Below are 13663 nucleotides of genomic sequence, written 5' to 3' on the forward strand. Positions count from 1 at the left end.
GAGAGAGAGAGAGAAACATCAATGATGGGAGAGAATCATTGATGGGCTGCCTCCTGCTCGCCCCACACTGGGGATCGAGCCCACAACTGGGGCGTGTGCCCTGACCTGGAACCGAATTGTGACCTCCTGGTTCATAGGTCATCACTCAACCCCTGAGCCCCGCCGGCCGGGCTCAGCTTTATCTTCCACCCCTTCCATCGAATTGTTCGCTCTCCTCGCCTGTTTCCTTTGTAAGCTCGCTTTCTCACTTGCTGAACGTCCTTTCTTTATAGCCTCTTCCTATTTTTGGATGCAACACCCTCTCCAGTATCTCTGAGGATGTAATTTTAGCTTTTCTTCTTCTTCCTGCTTTATTGTCTCTGTTCCTTCCGAGTCCCTTCTCCTTCGTCTTCTTCCTCTTCCTCAGGTGTTGGTGACCCTGGGGTGAGACATTCTTAGCTGTGGGGCTTGTTGCCTGGTGAGCTGAGACCACGCATGTAGCCAGGTCACTCCCCTGAGCACCCCCCCTCCCCGCCCCCAGCTGTCAATCTTTCCTCCTGAGCTGGGAGCTGATGCACAGGAGTTCTCCTCTCTGAGGATCCTAGTGGCACAGGGTGGACAGGGCAGGAGTCTCCCTCACTCCCCGCTGCACAGCAGGGCCTGCCCCGAGCTCCTCTGCTAGAGCTCCTGCTACTGCCGAGAGGGACTGGGTCTGGGCCTCCTCCTTTACCAACTGCACTGCCACACGTGACCCCTTGGGCACCACTGTAGTCCGCCAAACCACCTCCAGCTCCACAGCATCCCACCTGCCTCTGAGGAATCCGACCCCCATCGTCCCTATCGATTTAGAGGGGAGGAAGAGGAGGGACCTATTCCGCCTTGTTTAACTGTTTCATGCTGAACTCTCCCAGGGTTGAGAAGGGACCTGCCTAGTCGGGGAGGAAGCTGTTGTGTCAGGGAGGCTGGAGTTGCTGGTCTCAATGACATGGTTTCTTCTGAGTTAGAGTCTCAGTACTGGGAGCTGCAAGGGGCAAAAGGCCTGGGCAGCTCCACGCCAGGGAGGGGCGCCTTGGGCTTTCGACAATCAGACAATCAGCGGAGGGACTAAGGAATCTGGGTGCAAGCCCTGGTAAGCAGGGGCGGGGGGGCGGGGGGGGGGGGGGGAGGCCTGGGCTGCACATCACTGAGCTTACAACGCCATCGCTTTAAGATGCATTCTGAGCGGGCCGGCCTGGCTCAGAGGTTGAGCAGCGACCTATGAACCAGGAGGTCACGGTTCGATTCCCGGTCAGGGCACAGGCCCGGTTGCAGGCTCCATCCCCAGTGGGGGGGCGTGCAGGAGGCAGCTGATCAATGATTCTCCCTCATCATGGATGCTTCTGTCTCTCTCTTCCTCTCTAAAATCAACAAAAATGTATTAAAAACACAACGATGCACCACTGGCTTATGAGTCACTAGGAAAGAGCAAACGTCGCCCACTAAATGAGGACACACCACCATGCTGACTTCTGAGATGTTAGGATGCAACGATGCATCTCAAAATTTGACTGCGAAACAGGGCGATTTTGTTACCACTCTCGTCGGTTTGGGCGAATGGGACTCCTGCAGCCCTGGGGGGAGCCCGGCCGTCCGGCCCGGTCTTGGGTGCGAGCGAAGTGTTGACGTAAAGGAGGCCGGGCGGGGAGCAGCGGGGCTCCGTGGACAGAGGAGGAGTCCCCGGCCCGCCGCGCGCGCACCCGCGACGCAAGCGCCCCGCCCCGGGCCCGCCCCTTCCGTCGGCTCCGCCCCACTCCGGAAGTGCGAGCCTTTCTCCTTCCACGTCACTGGCGTGAGGACCTTTTATCGCGATAGTTCCGTCTTTCCTCGAAGGCCTCCACCAACCCCTACATCGCGCGAGACCGCGCGGGGAGCTGGAGCGGGCGGCGCGCGCGGCGGCCGCGACGGGCGCAAGATGGCGACGGCGGCCTTAGCTCTCGTAAGTAAGCTCCCGGCGACGCGGCGTTTCGCTCAGCTGGCGGGCCGTCTGCCCGGGCAGGGCCCCCCGGGGACGCGGCGGTCGCTCGCGGCCTCAGGCCGCGTGAGGCGGGGGCTGAGCCGCGGCCGCAGCTTCCGGCCCGCGGACGGCTGCTTCCGGCCGGAGGGCCGCGCGGGACCCGGACTGGGGCGCGTCTTGGGGGCTGTGCAGCGCGCCGAGCCCGGCCCCTTCGCGGGGCGCCCGTCAGGCCCCGGCGAGCCGCAGCCTCGGGGCGGAGCTAGGCGGCCGCTGTCCCCCTCTGCCTTCGGGGTGCCCTGTGGCCCCGATCAGGGGGCGGGGTGCCTGGGAGAGGTGGCGTTCCTCCTCCCGCCTGTGTCAAGAGGGTGCCGGGCGTGCGGGGCGGGGTGAGGCCCCGCGGGGAGGGTGGCCTGGGCGCTTCGCATCCAGAGCTGGACCTGCTCTCCGCTGATGCCCTGCGGGGGAGTGTCACCCGCAAACGGGCTCCGTCCTGTGGGCCCCACTCGGGAAGGGAAGGACGTGTTCTCTCGTAATGACTTTGCCCCAAGCGCTGCGCGAGGACTTGGGGGCACAGCGGGGCCCCGTTCGGGCTCTGATGGGCCCCAGAGATCAGTTCCCACCCGCATGCCTTCTACGGGTGCCCAAGGGAGCCATGCTCCGGTGGTGTGGGCGCCAGGCAGGAGGACCCTCCCGCTCCGCTCAGGGCTCCCCCTCCTCTCGGCCACGGAGCGATTAGCGTAGGCGGGAACCCTGCTCACACTCACCTCCCGGGGCCTGTCCCTCGTCCCTCCCCCTCCCCACGCGGCTGAAGTCCCCGACCCCCTCCTGGACCCTTGCTTCGCTTACCTGTCCCCACCCCCACCCAGAGCGATGCGGTGGGTCAGTTTGAGAAGGCATCTCCTGCAGGGGGCTGCAGGCTGAGCTGGTCGGGGAGACATCTGAGGGTCAGGAGGTGCATGTGCTGAGGCTGCCTCTCCCGGGGCAGAAACTGACTCGCAGGGAGCGTGGGGCCGCAGCTAACCCCCTGTCCGCCGCCCTGCCTGCTGCCTGCTGGAGCCACAGGAGCAGGTGACCATGGTGAAGGGGAGTGAGAGAAGAGGTGAGGGTCAGGCCTGGGGACCATCCTAGCAGCAGTCAGAGTTGACTGATGACGGAGAGGGAGGCTGAGACAAGGCCCCAGACTCCTGGGAAGGTGTGGGAGGAGGCGGGGACGTGGGTGCCTGTGCCCCCGACCATCCGCAGAGCAGATGACTACCAAGCCCCTGCCTGAGGGACCCCAGAGGCGGGAGCCGGCAGCACCCTGTGCTCACCGGGACTGCGGTGTGATGGGGCTTAGCTCAGCTGTGGCATCATCGTTGAGGTGGGCGTGAGCGAAAAGCTGCCTCACATCCCTCCCCATCTGTACCGGGTCTCCCTGTGGGCATGCCTCCTGTCTGCTTTTGCTGGGTGTGCAGTGCCCGGCTTGGCACTGGCAAGGACCGAGCAGGGGGAAGGCAGCAGTGCTGTCTGAGCTTTGGCACTGGACTTCATGGACAGGGACTCTCTTAGGTACTCCGCATACACACTCGCTAACTCGCTAATTCTCACACCATCCCCAGGAGACAGGCCTGAATTCAGAGCCTGAGGCCTGGAAACGTGAGTTAAGTAACTACTTCACTCTCGGGGTTTTCTGGTGGAATCATCCTGTTTCACTCGGGCTGCTGACCAGGGGCAGGGCTAGAGTTTGGGTCCCATAAACTGGGGCGACACTGCCTTCCCCAGGGCCTCCATCTCCAGGCGCTGCTGTCTGGGGGTGGGCTGTGACTACAAAGCCCTCGGACTGGATTGCCAGAGGACAGCCTGTGAGGAGCTGTGCTGACCCAGGACGGTGGCCTCAGGTCTCAGTGTCTGCTTACCCCAGAACCCTGGGCATTTATTTAATAACTTTTATTTTTATTTTATTTTTTAAATCACCTGAGGATATTTTTCCCATTGATTTCTAGAGAGAGAGAGAGGAAGGGGAGGTGGAGAGAGAGAGAAACATTGGCATGAGAGAGACACATTGATTGGTTGCCTTGAGCTCAAGCCCCAACTGGAGCCCAGGATTGAACCTGCAACCCAGGGATGTGCCCTTGACCGGGAATTGAACCTGTTGCCCTTCGGGCCACAGGCTGATGCTCTAACCACTGAGCAAGCCAGCCAGGACAATTTTTTGTTGTTTTTTAATGGACTTTAAAGAGGGGAAGGGAGAGAAAGAGAAACATCCATTTGTTGTTCCACTTATTTATATATTCCTTGGTGGTTTCTTGTATATGCCCAGATTGGGGCTCAAACCCACAACCTTAGCATATCAGGCGACCCTAACCAACTGAGCTACCCAGCGAGGCCCAGACACACCTATCCAGTGTGAAATGATTCATGTATTGTGTGTTGAAGTGTCATCACCAGGACCAGTTTGTTTGTGATCACTGAAAGTGTGTTTACACTAGTACAGAGGTGCTGTCTTGTTTTTTACTTTTGCTTTTAGATTTCGTTTCCCAATCACAGCTGACATTCCGCAGTGTTTTGAGTTAGTTCAGATGCACAGCACAGCGGCCCGGAAGGCTCTTCCCAGACTCCTGCCTTCACCCTGTCCTGGTCCCTGTGCCGGCCTCACAGGGACGGGGGAGAGCAGGAAGCTGTTTATAAGCGCGCCCTCCGCTGGCCCTGCCGGCGGGCCTCGGGGCTGGACGCTTCCTCAGACCTGAAGTGAGCGCTTGCTGTGGGCCTTGAGGGAGCCTCTGCTCTGGGTGTGCTGGGGGTTGTTGGGGGGCTTGGGGTGAGGTCCAGCTGCCATGCACCCCTGGGTGGGCTCGTGTCAGAGAGGATCCCCTCTCCTTTGACTCTAGGACACCATTTCGTCCCAGCAGTGGTGCCGGGTTCAGAGTGGCTGCAGGCGAGGGGCAGGGCTGGTTAGCCACAGCTTCAGTACCACTGGCCGTGCCTCCCGTGCAGCCTGGCCTGTGTTGCTGTCCCTCCTTTGAGGCCAGAGTGTCTGAGACACGTTATGGCTGAGTCATCCCAGGCTCTGGTATTGTCTGTGCACAGGGCTCCCAGCGTGGGCATGGCCATCCTGTGCTCCTAGGTATCTGAGGGTCTCATCCTGGAGCGGGGGCAGTGCCTTCTGCTCTTGGTTCCCGCTGCGCAGCCTCAGAGAAGGGGGAGCAGGCCTCAGGGCCCTTCACCACGGCCCCCGCTCCTCGACATCGCCTGTGTTCGACCTTGCTTGTCTTTGTCCCACCACCCTGCTCAGCCATGGGGGGCGCTGCCTTCCATCCCTCTTCGTGGCAGGGTTCCGTGGCCCCGTGGGTGTAGGTTAGGGCTGTGACCACGCTCTCAGCTGCCCTCTTTAGAGTGAGACGGCCCTGGACGTTTGACTGCCAGGGGAGCTCTTGCACGTGCAGGCCCCTGCTTGGCCCTGCATTCAGAAGACACCTCAGAGGTGTCTCAGGAGTGGCCTGGAGCCTGGGCTGAGGCAGAGCCTGTGAAAGGCGTTGGGACTGATGCTGAGCTGTGGCCGGCCCAGGCGTGTGTGCAGAGTGCTCGAGAGGTGCCCTTGTCCTGCTGGCAGGAAAGGAGCTGATCGAAGACCTGAGCTGCGTGGCCAGAGGGTAGAGCTGCCTTTCCTTGGCTCTACCCCTCTACCCTTCCCTCCTGGGGACTTGCTGCCAGCTGGGGCTGCCCCAGATTCTGCTGTGGTTTGTGCCAGTGCCCTGGGCAGCTGGAGGAATGGGCAGGGCGGAGAGGAGGAGTGTCAGAAATGTTCAGGGCCAAGCCAGCGCTGGTCCCTTCCTGTGCCCCTGCCCAGCCTCCCTGGCTCGCCGGGGGAGCTCAGCCCTTAGCTGGGGAAGGCGAGAGGGCCTGGGTGGGTGGGTCTTGTGACTGTCCATTACAACATCTCCTTCCTGCCTGCAGCAGGTCAATGGCCAGCAAGGAGGGGGGTCCGAGCCGGCGGCGGCGGCAGTGGTGGCAGCGGGAGACAAATGGAAACCGCCACAGGTACTGACCTTAAGCATCCTCGCCCTCAGGCCCGCCTGTCCACCCGCCTGCCCGCCCGCCCGCCTGTCTGCGCGTCCCTGGGCCCAGAGAGAAGTGGCCAGGGCGGGGCGGGAGGAACTGGGTGTAGGCACTCTTCTCTCCTGGGCAGAGGCACCTGTCCTGCCCCCTGACCCCCAGCCTCGGGCCTGGCTCTAGCTTCCTTGTCCCTGCCTCTCCCCTGAGCATCCACCTGCTTCTGTGGCGGGTTGTAGCTGTGCGTGTCTCCAGACACTAGGCAGATGGTGATGTTCGGGTCGGGCTGCACCTCAGCCCTGCAAGCTCTGAGCCACTGGTGTGCAGAGGGCTGATGGCTGTCCAGCCGTGCAGGGAGCTGTTAAGAGTACAGACTTCCGTTTCCGGTCTAATTTAAATAAAACAGCAAAGCAGAACACCGTGCAAGCCAAAGCACGTGTCTAGGCAGATCTGGTCTCGGTGGGTGTGGGCAGATGTGTCCTGCTCCGGCGCCTGGCCCTTGGCAGGGGCCTGTGGGAGGTGGAGTGGGCCTGTGGGGGTAGGGTTCTTGGTGCTTCGCCATGGCAGCGCCTGCCTCCAGGGGGTTCCAGCGGGGCCTCAGCAGCGGAGCCGGGTGACTGTTGGGGCTGGGCCCTCCTCTGGGTCGTCGTCCCCCAACCCCCCCCCCCCCCCTCTTCGGGGAAGGGCTGAGGAATGCAGCCTGGATCCTGGGAAGTTATGGGGCTGCAGCTGATGGGCAAGGGGGCAAGGGGGCCAGAGTTCCTCCAACCAGCCCTCCCTGGCCCTGGCTGGCCGTGCAGGCAGCCATTGGTCGTGAGAGAAGGGCCTTTTGTTTACCAAGACAAAGAGGAGATTGAAAAGTTTCTAAGGGGCTGAATGGGGGCTGGCATCGATGGCCATGGTGACAGCCGCTCTAGCCTGCAGCCCCTGGCCTTGGGGCCTCTCTCCCACTAAGGAGGCCTGGGCTGGGGGCCAGCTGGTTGCCAGGGGCGGGGCCTCCTGCCCTTTCACCTGTGCTGGTCAGGATGCTGGTTCTGGGGTTTGGGTCAGCCAGCCCCTTCCTGACTCCTCTGTTCCTCTGTCTTTGATCGTCACTCCTGTGCTGGGACCTGCCTCTCTTCTCTGCCGTCCCTCCCGAGGCTGCATGCCCAGGGCTCAGAGCACCCCCTGGAGGAGCCAGCCCCTGAGCTGGTGGGCAGGCGGAGTGCTCTGACGCCCGACGCCCACACTCTGCTTGGTCTGGTGGCTATACTTCTGCTTACACCGCTGTGTTCTTCCCTCTCACGCAGCCTAGAAATGAATTTTGACAGAGGAATGTAAACATAATCCTAGTAGCATCTGCTCTGGCCTGCAGCAGGCTCTGCCTGCCTCTCCCAAAACCTCTCCTGGGCCCTGTGCTCATCTGCCAGGAGCTGGAGGGTGTCCGGTCCTCCTGTCCCTCCCTGGTGGGTCTGCGCCTGCTTCTCCCAGGGGCTAGCCACAGCCAGGAGGAGTTTGGCAAAGGGGCAGGAGCCTCCTGTGGGCCGTGGCGCTGGGAGAGCATCTCCAGGCCCTCTGGGCCGTGTGCAGGGGTGGGGGTTGAACGCTGCATCAGGTGGGGCCCTTCCCACACATGCTGCTGCAGTGGTTCCTGGAACCCCTCCCCAGCAGGGGAGCTGAGTCTGGCCATCTGGGGCCACGAGCAGGTGGCTGTTGGAGTGAGGAGCCCTGGACCATCCAGAGCCCCGACCCCTCCCTTGTCCTGGAGGACAGCCAGAGCCGACTCTTGCACGGCACGGGACGGAGGTTCTGGAGTCAGGCTGGCCCTCCTGCCACTTGCCACCTGTCGTGGTGGCTGCTGAGAAGGCCATTGTGGGCTGGGCTCTGCGGTTGCTCCAGGTTGGTCCAGGGCCCCCAAGGTACCTGCTGCCTCAGCGTACGTCCTGACCATGGTCCTGGGGAGACTGCACCAGGCCATGCGGCCAGTGTGCTAGGACCTGCGTGCTCCTGGGATGGGCTCCTGGGTCCACGTGAGGAGGCCTTGAGCTTGTTGCTAACACTTCCCTGCTCCCCCCACTAGGGGACAGACTCCATCAAGATGGAGAACGGGCAGAGCACAGCCACAAAGCTGGGACTGCCTCCTCTGACGCCCGAGCAGCAGGAGGCCCTCCAGAAGGTGAGAGTGTACCTCCCGGGGCTGGGTGGGCACGGGGAGCCCCTTGGGGTAGAAGAAGGCCCGTTTCCCCACAGGCCGGGCCCCCCAGTGCTCCTCACCGCTTTCTCTCCCAGGCCAAGAAGTACGCCATGGAGCAGAGCATCAAGAGTGTGCTGGTGAAGCAGACCATCGCGCACCAGCAGCAGCAGCTCACCAACCTGCAGGTGAGCCGCCGCCCGCCCTCCACACCCCTCCCACCGCCTCTTCCTTCTTTTCCTCTCCTGCGCCTGTGGCTCCCCACCAGGTGTGTGGTCTCGGTTTCTCAAGGACTCCTTCTGGGGACGCCTGGGTTCCTCCCCGGCCATGAGTAACCACCTTATCCGCCTGTTGAGCGCCCATGGCCCCTCCCGCCCCTTCTCTGTAGCTCTGCCCGATACCCCGAGCCAGCTCCTCTTCTCGGACTTCAGACTGTTGCCTCAGGTCGCCCCGCACCCGTGCCCCCCGCTGCACAGCTGACGGTGCAGCACGTAGGGGCGTTCCTCCCTGCCCCCATGGCCTTGGATAAGAACGGTCAGGCTCCCACCCTGCAGCGAGTCCAGACCCCACGGGCTGGGGCCCAGGAGTGAGGACAGGCTGGGGCGCCTCCATAGGGCCCTGCTTTAGACCTCTGGCTGGAAGCTGCGATGAGGCCAGGCGAGGCCGACAGGTGCCTGGGCCTTGAGCCCCCGCCCCTGCCCAGCCCCTGACAGTCACACTGCCAGGTGATGCCTGGCTGGTCCCTTCCTCTCGCTCCCCTCTCCCTTCCTTCTGCCCCGGCCGGCCAGGCTGTGGGGCGGGGCACCTGGGGCTCTGAGGCCCCCCTGGGCAGGTGCCGGCAGCCGCCAGTGGCCGGCCATGTGGGAAGGCAGGCGGGCCTCTCGGCAGGGCGGGGACTCCGGGCCTTGCCGCTGTCTGCGTGAGGTGTGACAAGAGCGGGAGACTGCTCGGCTCCAACAGACTGAACTCTGTCTTTACTGTCTTTCAGATGGCAGCAGTGACAATGGGCTTTGGAGATCCTCTCTCACCTTTGCAATCGGTCAATAGAAATGCTCACTTCTTCCGGGGCTCATGTCCTTAGTCAGGGCTAGAGGGGGGCAGTGCAGCCGCGTGCTGGGGACCTTGCTCCCCGAGCCGGCCCTGCCCGCCAGCTCGGACGAGCGCAACAGAGCGCCAGGCGTGGCGGGGCCAGTGTTGTGGGCGGGCACCCACCTGGGACCGCCCCGGGGAGGCCTCCATCTGCTCTGAGGGTCAGGTAACTGCGGAGGGCAGCCGGCCAGGAGGGTAGGTGCCCACGCCTGGCCCACCTGTACCCGTGCCGCCTCCACACACAGTGCACCGCCCAGGCCTCCAGCTCCGCCAGTCTCCAGGCTGCCTTGGCTCCTGGGTTGGGGTCAGGCCCTGAGAAGAGAAGGGTCGTAACTCATGGCCCCATCAGACCCTGGAGGGAGGATGGATGGACAAGGTTGGGGCTGGGGGAACCCAAGCAAGCAAGAGAGGGAAGGGCAAGAACTTGGGCCTTGGGCCTGGCTGTGAGCAAGGGGTAGAGGGCCTGCGGCCAGGGAGGAGGTGGTAGCCTGGCCTTGGCTGCCATGGGCAGAGGAGTTTGGGAAGGAGACACCCCTCCGTCCCCCAGAGCAGGCTGAGGAGGCCAGGGACCCCTCTGGGAACATGGCCCTTTCTCGGGGGCCGTTCCTGGGCATGCTGTTCTCACCGGGTAGCAAGGTCCTGTCCTCACGGGCCAGACAGACCCAGTGTCCTCTGGGGAGCGTCTGTCTGTGGGAACGTCAGGGAGAGGGTCTTCGCCCACCTGCTTGGGGAGCTCCCACTGAAGAGGGACGTGCTTCTGTCTTGGGGGACTTTGAGGAGGGACAGGTGGTTTCATGTCTCAGGTGCCTCGTGAGAGGGTCATGGTCCACCTCTGGGGTCCTTGGTCTCCACAGGGAGCCTGAGGCCTGTGTCAGGAGCCCAGTTTGAGGAGGTGCCCAATTTGGGGGGAATTCCTTCTTTAGGGGAGCTGAGGACCTTTTTTTAGGTCCCTCCTGGAGGGAGGGGATGCCCGGCTTATACTAAGCTGGAATCTAAAGAAGGAAATGGGCCTCTGGTTATGGGGACTTTTGTGAGGGTGAGGGGCACCCTGTTGGTGGAGAAGCTAGAGCCAGGGCCCCACCATCTTTGCCTGCCCTTGGCTGTGGTCTCTTCCCCGGGGCCCAGCTCCTCTTGGTGGCCCACTGCTGTGGCTCTAGGCACCCCCCTGCCTGGCACATGGTGTCTGAGGTGGCAGGAATGGGAACCCTTCCCTGGGGGTATGGGAAGTCACAAAGCACAATGGCCAAACTCACCCCAATGCAGAGGCAGTGTCTGCCCTGGGCCTGCCGGACCTGTCACCTCCTGATGTTCCTGGGGCCAGGTCCTCGGGGGGCGGGGGGGCTCCAGGCAGCTCTTTTGTGAGGGGCTTGAGGCATGGGGGTCTTGCAATCGCTGAGCCCCTGCCTGAGCTGGCCCTGCACAAGTAGCTATTCTTCACTCTCTGCAGGGAGCCCCCAATCTGGGCTCCTGACCTTCCCTGGGGTCTCTTCTGGGCGCCCTGCCTTGTGTCCCCCTCTTGCCTCCACACCAGTGGGTCCTTCCAGCTTGGATGGCTCCCCTTCCCTCTTCTGTTGGAACACTTGGTCAGGACCCCAGGAGGATCTCCCAGCCCAGCCCAGGTTTCCTGGCCTCTAGGCTGGAGGGTGGGCTGGGTGGGAGGGCGCACAGCCCTGCCTCCCAACCACCTGTCAGCTTTGCTGCCAGTCTGCCCAGGACCTGGGCGGGCCCGGGTGTGTCCGTGTCCTGCCTTTGGGCCTGGTCTTCCTTCCTGGGGTAGGGTTCTGCGGACCCTCACCACCCTGTCTGCAGGGCTGAGCCTGCACCGCGCTGCTGCGTGGGGAGCCCTCACCACAGTGGTGCTGAGTGGGTGGGCCAGGAGGGGCGTGGGCTGCCTAGCCTCCTGCCACCCCGTCACAAGCCAGTGGCACTCTCTCCCCTTGTGTCCTGCTCCAGATGGCAGCTCAGCGGCAGCGGGCACTGGCCATCATGTGCCGGGTCTACGTGGGCTCCATCTACTACGAGCTAGGTGAGGACACCATTCGCCAGGCCTTTGCCCCCTTTGGGCCCATCAAGAGCATTGACATGTCCTGGGACTCCGTCACCATGAAGCACAAGGTGAGATTTGTTCTGCCCTGCCCGCCCCCCACCCTGGGCTCTCCAGGCCTAATGCTACATCCCTGTGTGCAGGGCTTTGCCTTTGTGGAGTACGAGGTCCCAGAGGCTGCGCAGCTGGCCTTGGAGCAGATGAACTCAGTGATGCTGGGCGGCAGGAACATCAAGGTGAGTGCCAGGGAGTCGGGCCCTGGGCTGATGGGAGATATGCTCTGTCCAGTCACCAGGAGATGCAGCCGCCCTCCAGAGGCCTGAAGTGGCCAAGCCTTGGCTGATGGGCGGCTCTTGGTCCCCTGCCTCTCCCCCAGGTGGGCAGGCCTAGCAACATAGGGCAGGCCCAGCCCATCATAGACCAGCTGGCAGAAGAGGCCCGTGCCTTCAACCGCATCTACGTGGCTTCTGTGCACCAGGACCTGTCCGACGACGACATCAAGAGCGTGTTTGAGGCCTTCGGCAAGATCAAATCTTGCACACTGGCCCGGGACCCCACGACCGGCAAGCACAAGGGCTATGGTTTCATTGGTGAGATTGGAGAGGCTGAGGCAGGGCCTGGGCTGGGGCCCACTCCACTCTGTGGCTGGCCCTCATTGCTGCTCCTGCTCTGCAGAGTATGAGAAGGCCCAGTCGTCTCAAGATGCCGTGTCTTCCATGAACCTCTTTGACCTGGGTGGCCAGTATTTGCGGGTGGGCAAGGCTGTCACACCCCCTATGCCCCTGCTTACACCTGCTACACCTGGAGGCCTCCCGCCAGCTGCTGCTGTGGCTGCAGCTGCAGCCACAGCCAAGATTACGGCTCAGGTGAGGGCTAGTAGTCGTGTGGGTTCCGTCCTGGGCAGTAGACCCCAGTGCTTTGGGGACTGACTGGCTCTCCGGGTGGTGTAGAGTGGAGGCAGCCAGACTTGGGACTCAGTGTGGTGGCCTTTTTGGTTGCAGGAAGCAGTGGCCGGAGCAGCGGTGTTGGGTACCCTGGCCACACCTGGACTGGTGTCCCCTGCACTGACTCTGGCCCAGCCCTTGGGAGCTTTACCTCAGGCTGTCATGGCTGCCCAGGCCCCAGGAGTCATCACAGGTGAGCCTGAGTGGGTCAGGCTCCCTCCTTCCCCGGCCCCTCTCCTCTGGGCTCACTCCCCCAGCTGCCCTCATCTTAGGGGCCTACAAACCCCAGGCAGGCCAGCCATGGTGCGTGGTGCTGTGCTCCCTCCTGGGAGGAGGGAGGTGGGGAGTGACGGCTGGACCTGGTGTGTTTGCTGCAGGTGTGACCCCAGCCCGGCCTCCCATTCCGGTCACCATCCCCTCTGTGGGAGTGGTGAACCCCATCCTTGCCAGCCCTCCGACGCTGGGCCTCCTGGAGCCCAAGAAGGAGAAGGAGGAGGAGGAGCTGTTCCCCGAATCAGAGCGGCCGGAGATGCTGAGTGAGCAGGAGCACATGAGCATCTCTGGCAGCAGCGCCCGCCACATGGTCATGCAGAAGCTGCTCCGCAAGCAGGAGGTGGGGGCAGGAGGGGGCAGGGGGGGGGCGAGGTGGGGGAGGGAGGGGTGTGCTGTGGTTCAGCAGCGCTCAGCTGTCACCCCCCCACAGTCCACAGTGATGGTTCTGCGCAACATGGTGGACCCCAAGGACATTGATGACGACCTGGAGGGGGAGGTGACCGAGGAGTGCGGCAAGTTCGGTGCTGTCAACCGCGTCATCATCTACCAGGAGAAGCAGGGCGAGGAGGAGGACGCGGAGATCATCGTCAAGATCTTCGTGGAGTTCTCCATGGCCTCCGAGACTCACAAGGCCATCCAGGCCCTCAATGGGCGCTGGTTCGCCGGCCGCAAGGTTGTGGCTGAAGTGTATGACCAGGAGCGTTTTGATAACAGTGACCTCTCCGCGTGACCTTGGCCCCATTCCCTGGACTTGCACTTGCTCCTTTTTCCTCTGGGTTTTGTAGTGTCTCGGCCCGCCCCGCGCGCATAAAGTGCAGATGCTGCTGGCCGGAGGCCATGGTGGTCCTGTGCTTCTTGGCTGGGGATGGGCAGGCCCGGGGCTGCCCTGTAAGTGAGGGCGGGAGCGGGGCCGTCACTGAGCTCACAGGGCCGGTTATGGGAAGAGGGCGCTGGGCTGGATCAGTGATCCGGGGGCAACTCCGCGGAGGGAGGGACCATACGCCTTGGAAGGTCTAGGCGAGGTGGGAGGAAGTCTAGGGCCCGCACACCTCTAGCCACCGCGGACTTCAGTTCCCATCGTGCCTCGCGCCCAGGACGGGAGCGGGGCTTCCCAGCAGGCTGTGCGCAGAGCCGCTACGGGT

General features: G+C 63.0%; 1 protein-coding gene across 6 annotated transcripts; it reads left to right on the plus strand.

Moving 5' to 3' along the window:
• The first annotated feature begins 1849 nt into the window (after nucleotides 1-1849).
• PUF60 (poly(U) binding splicing factor 60) lies at nucleotides 1850-13355 on the plus strand. Of its 6 annotated transcripts, none has more exons than XM_054708448.1 (12): nucleotides 1850-1954; nucleotides 5906-5989; nucleotides 8061-8156; nucleotides 8270-8359; nucleotides 9160-9210; nucleotides 11214-11375; nucleotides 11448-11540; nucleotides 11681-11894; nucleotides 11980-12170; nucleotides 12306-12441; nucleotides 12626-12861; nucleotides 12952-13355. In XM_054708448.1, exons 1-12 carry the CDS (start codon nucleotides 1931-1933, stop codon nucleotides 13249-13251), a joined length of 1677 nt encoding a protein of 558 aa, XP_054564423.1. In that variant the 5' UTR covers nucleotides 1850-1930; the 3' UTR covers nucleotides 13252-13355. The 6 variants fall into 6 exon arrangements, with proteins under 6 accessions (XP_054564423.1, XP_054564424.1, XP_054564419.1 ...); XM_054708444.1 differs by having other exon boundaries at nucleotides 1870-1954; nucleotides 5909-5989; XM_054708449.1 differs by lacking the exon at nucleotides 9160-9210.
• The last annotated feature ends 308 nt before the right edge of the window (nucleotides 13356-13663 follow it).

Source organism: Eptesicus fuscus, chromosome 19, assembly GCF_027574615.1.
Source record: "Eptesicus fuscus isolate TK198812 chromosome 19, DD_ASM_mEF_20220401, whole genome shotgun sequence".
In the NCBI taxonomy this organism is placed as follows: Eukaryota; Metazoa; Chordata; class Mammalia; order Chiroptera; family Vespertilionidae; genus Eptesicus; species Eptesicus fuscus.

Excerpts from the sequence above, each read along its gene's own strand:
- PUF60 (XM_054708448.1), top strand. The coding sequence starts at position 1,931 with ATGGCGACGGCGGCCTTAGCTCTC. Across the intron at positions 5,990-8,060 it reads ACAAATGGAAACCGCCACAG|GGGACAGACTCCATCAAGAT; the intron begins GTACTGACCTTA and ends TCCCCCCACTAG. Across the intron at positions 12,442-12,625 it reads GGCCCCAGGAGTCATCACAG|GTGTGACCCCAGCCCGGCCT; the intron begins GTGAGCCTGAGT and ends TGTTTGCTGCAG.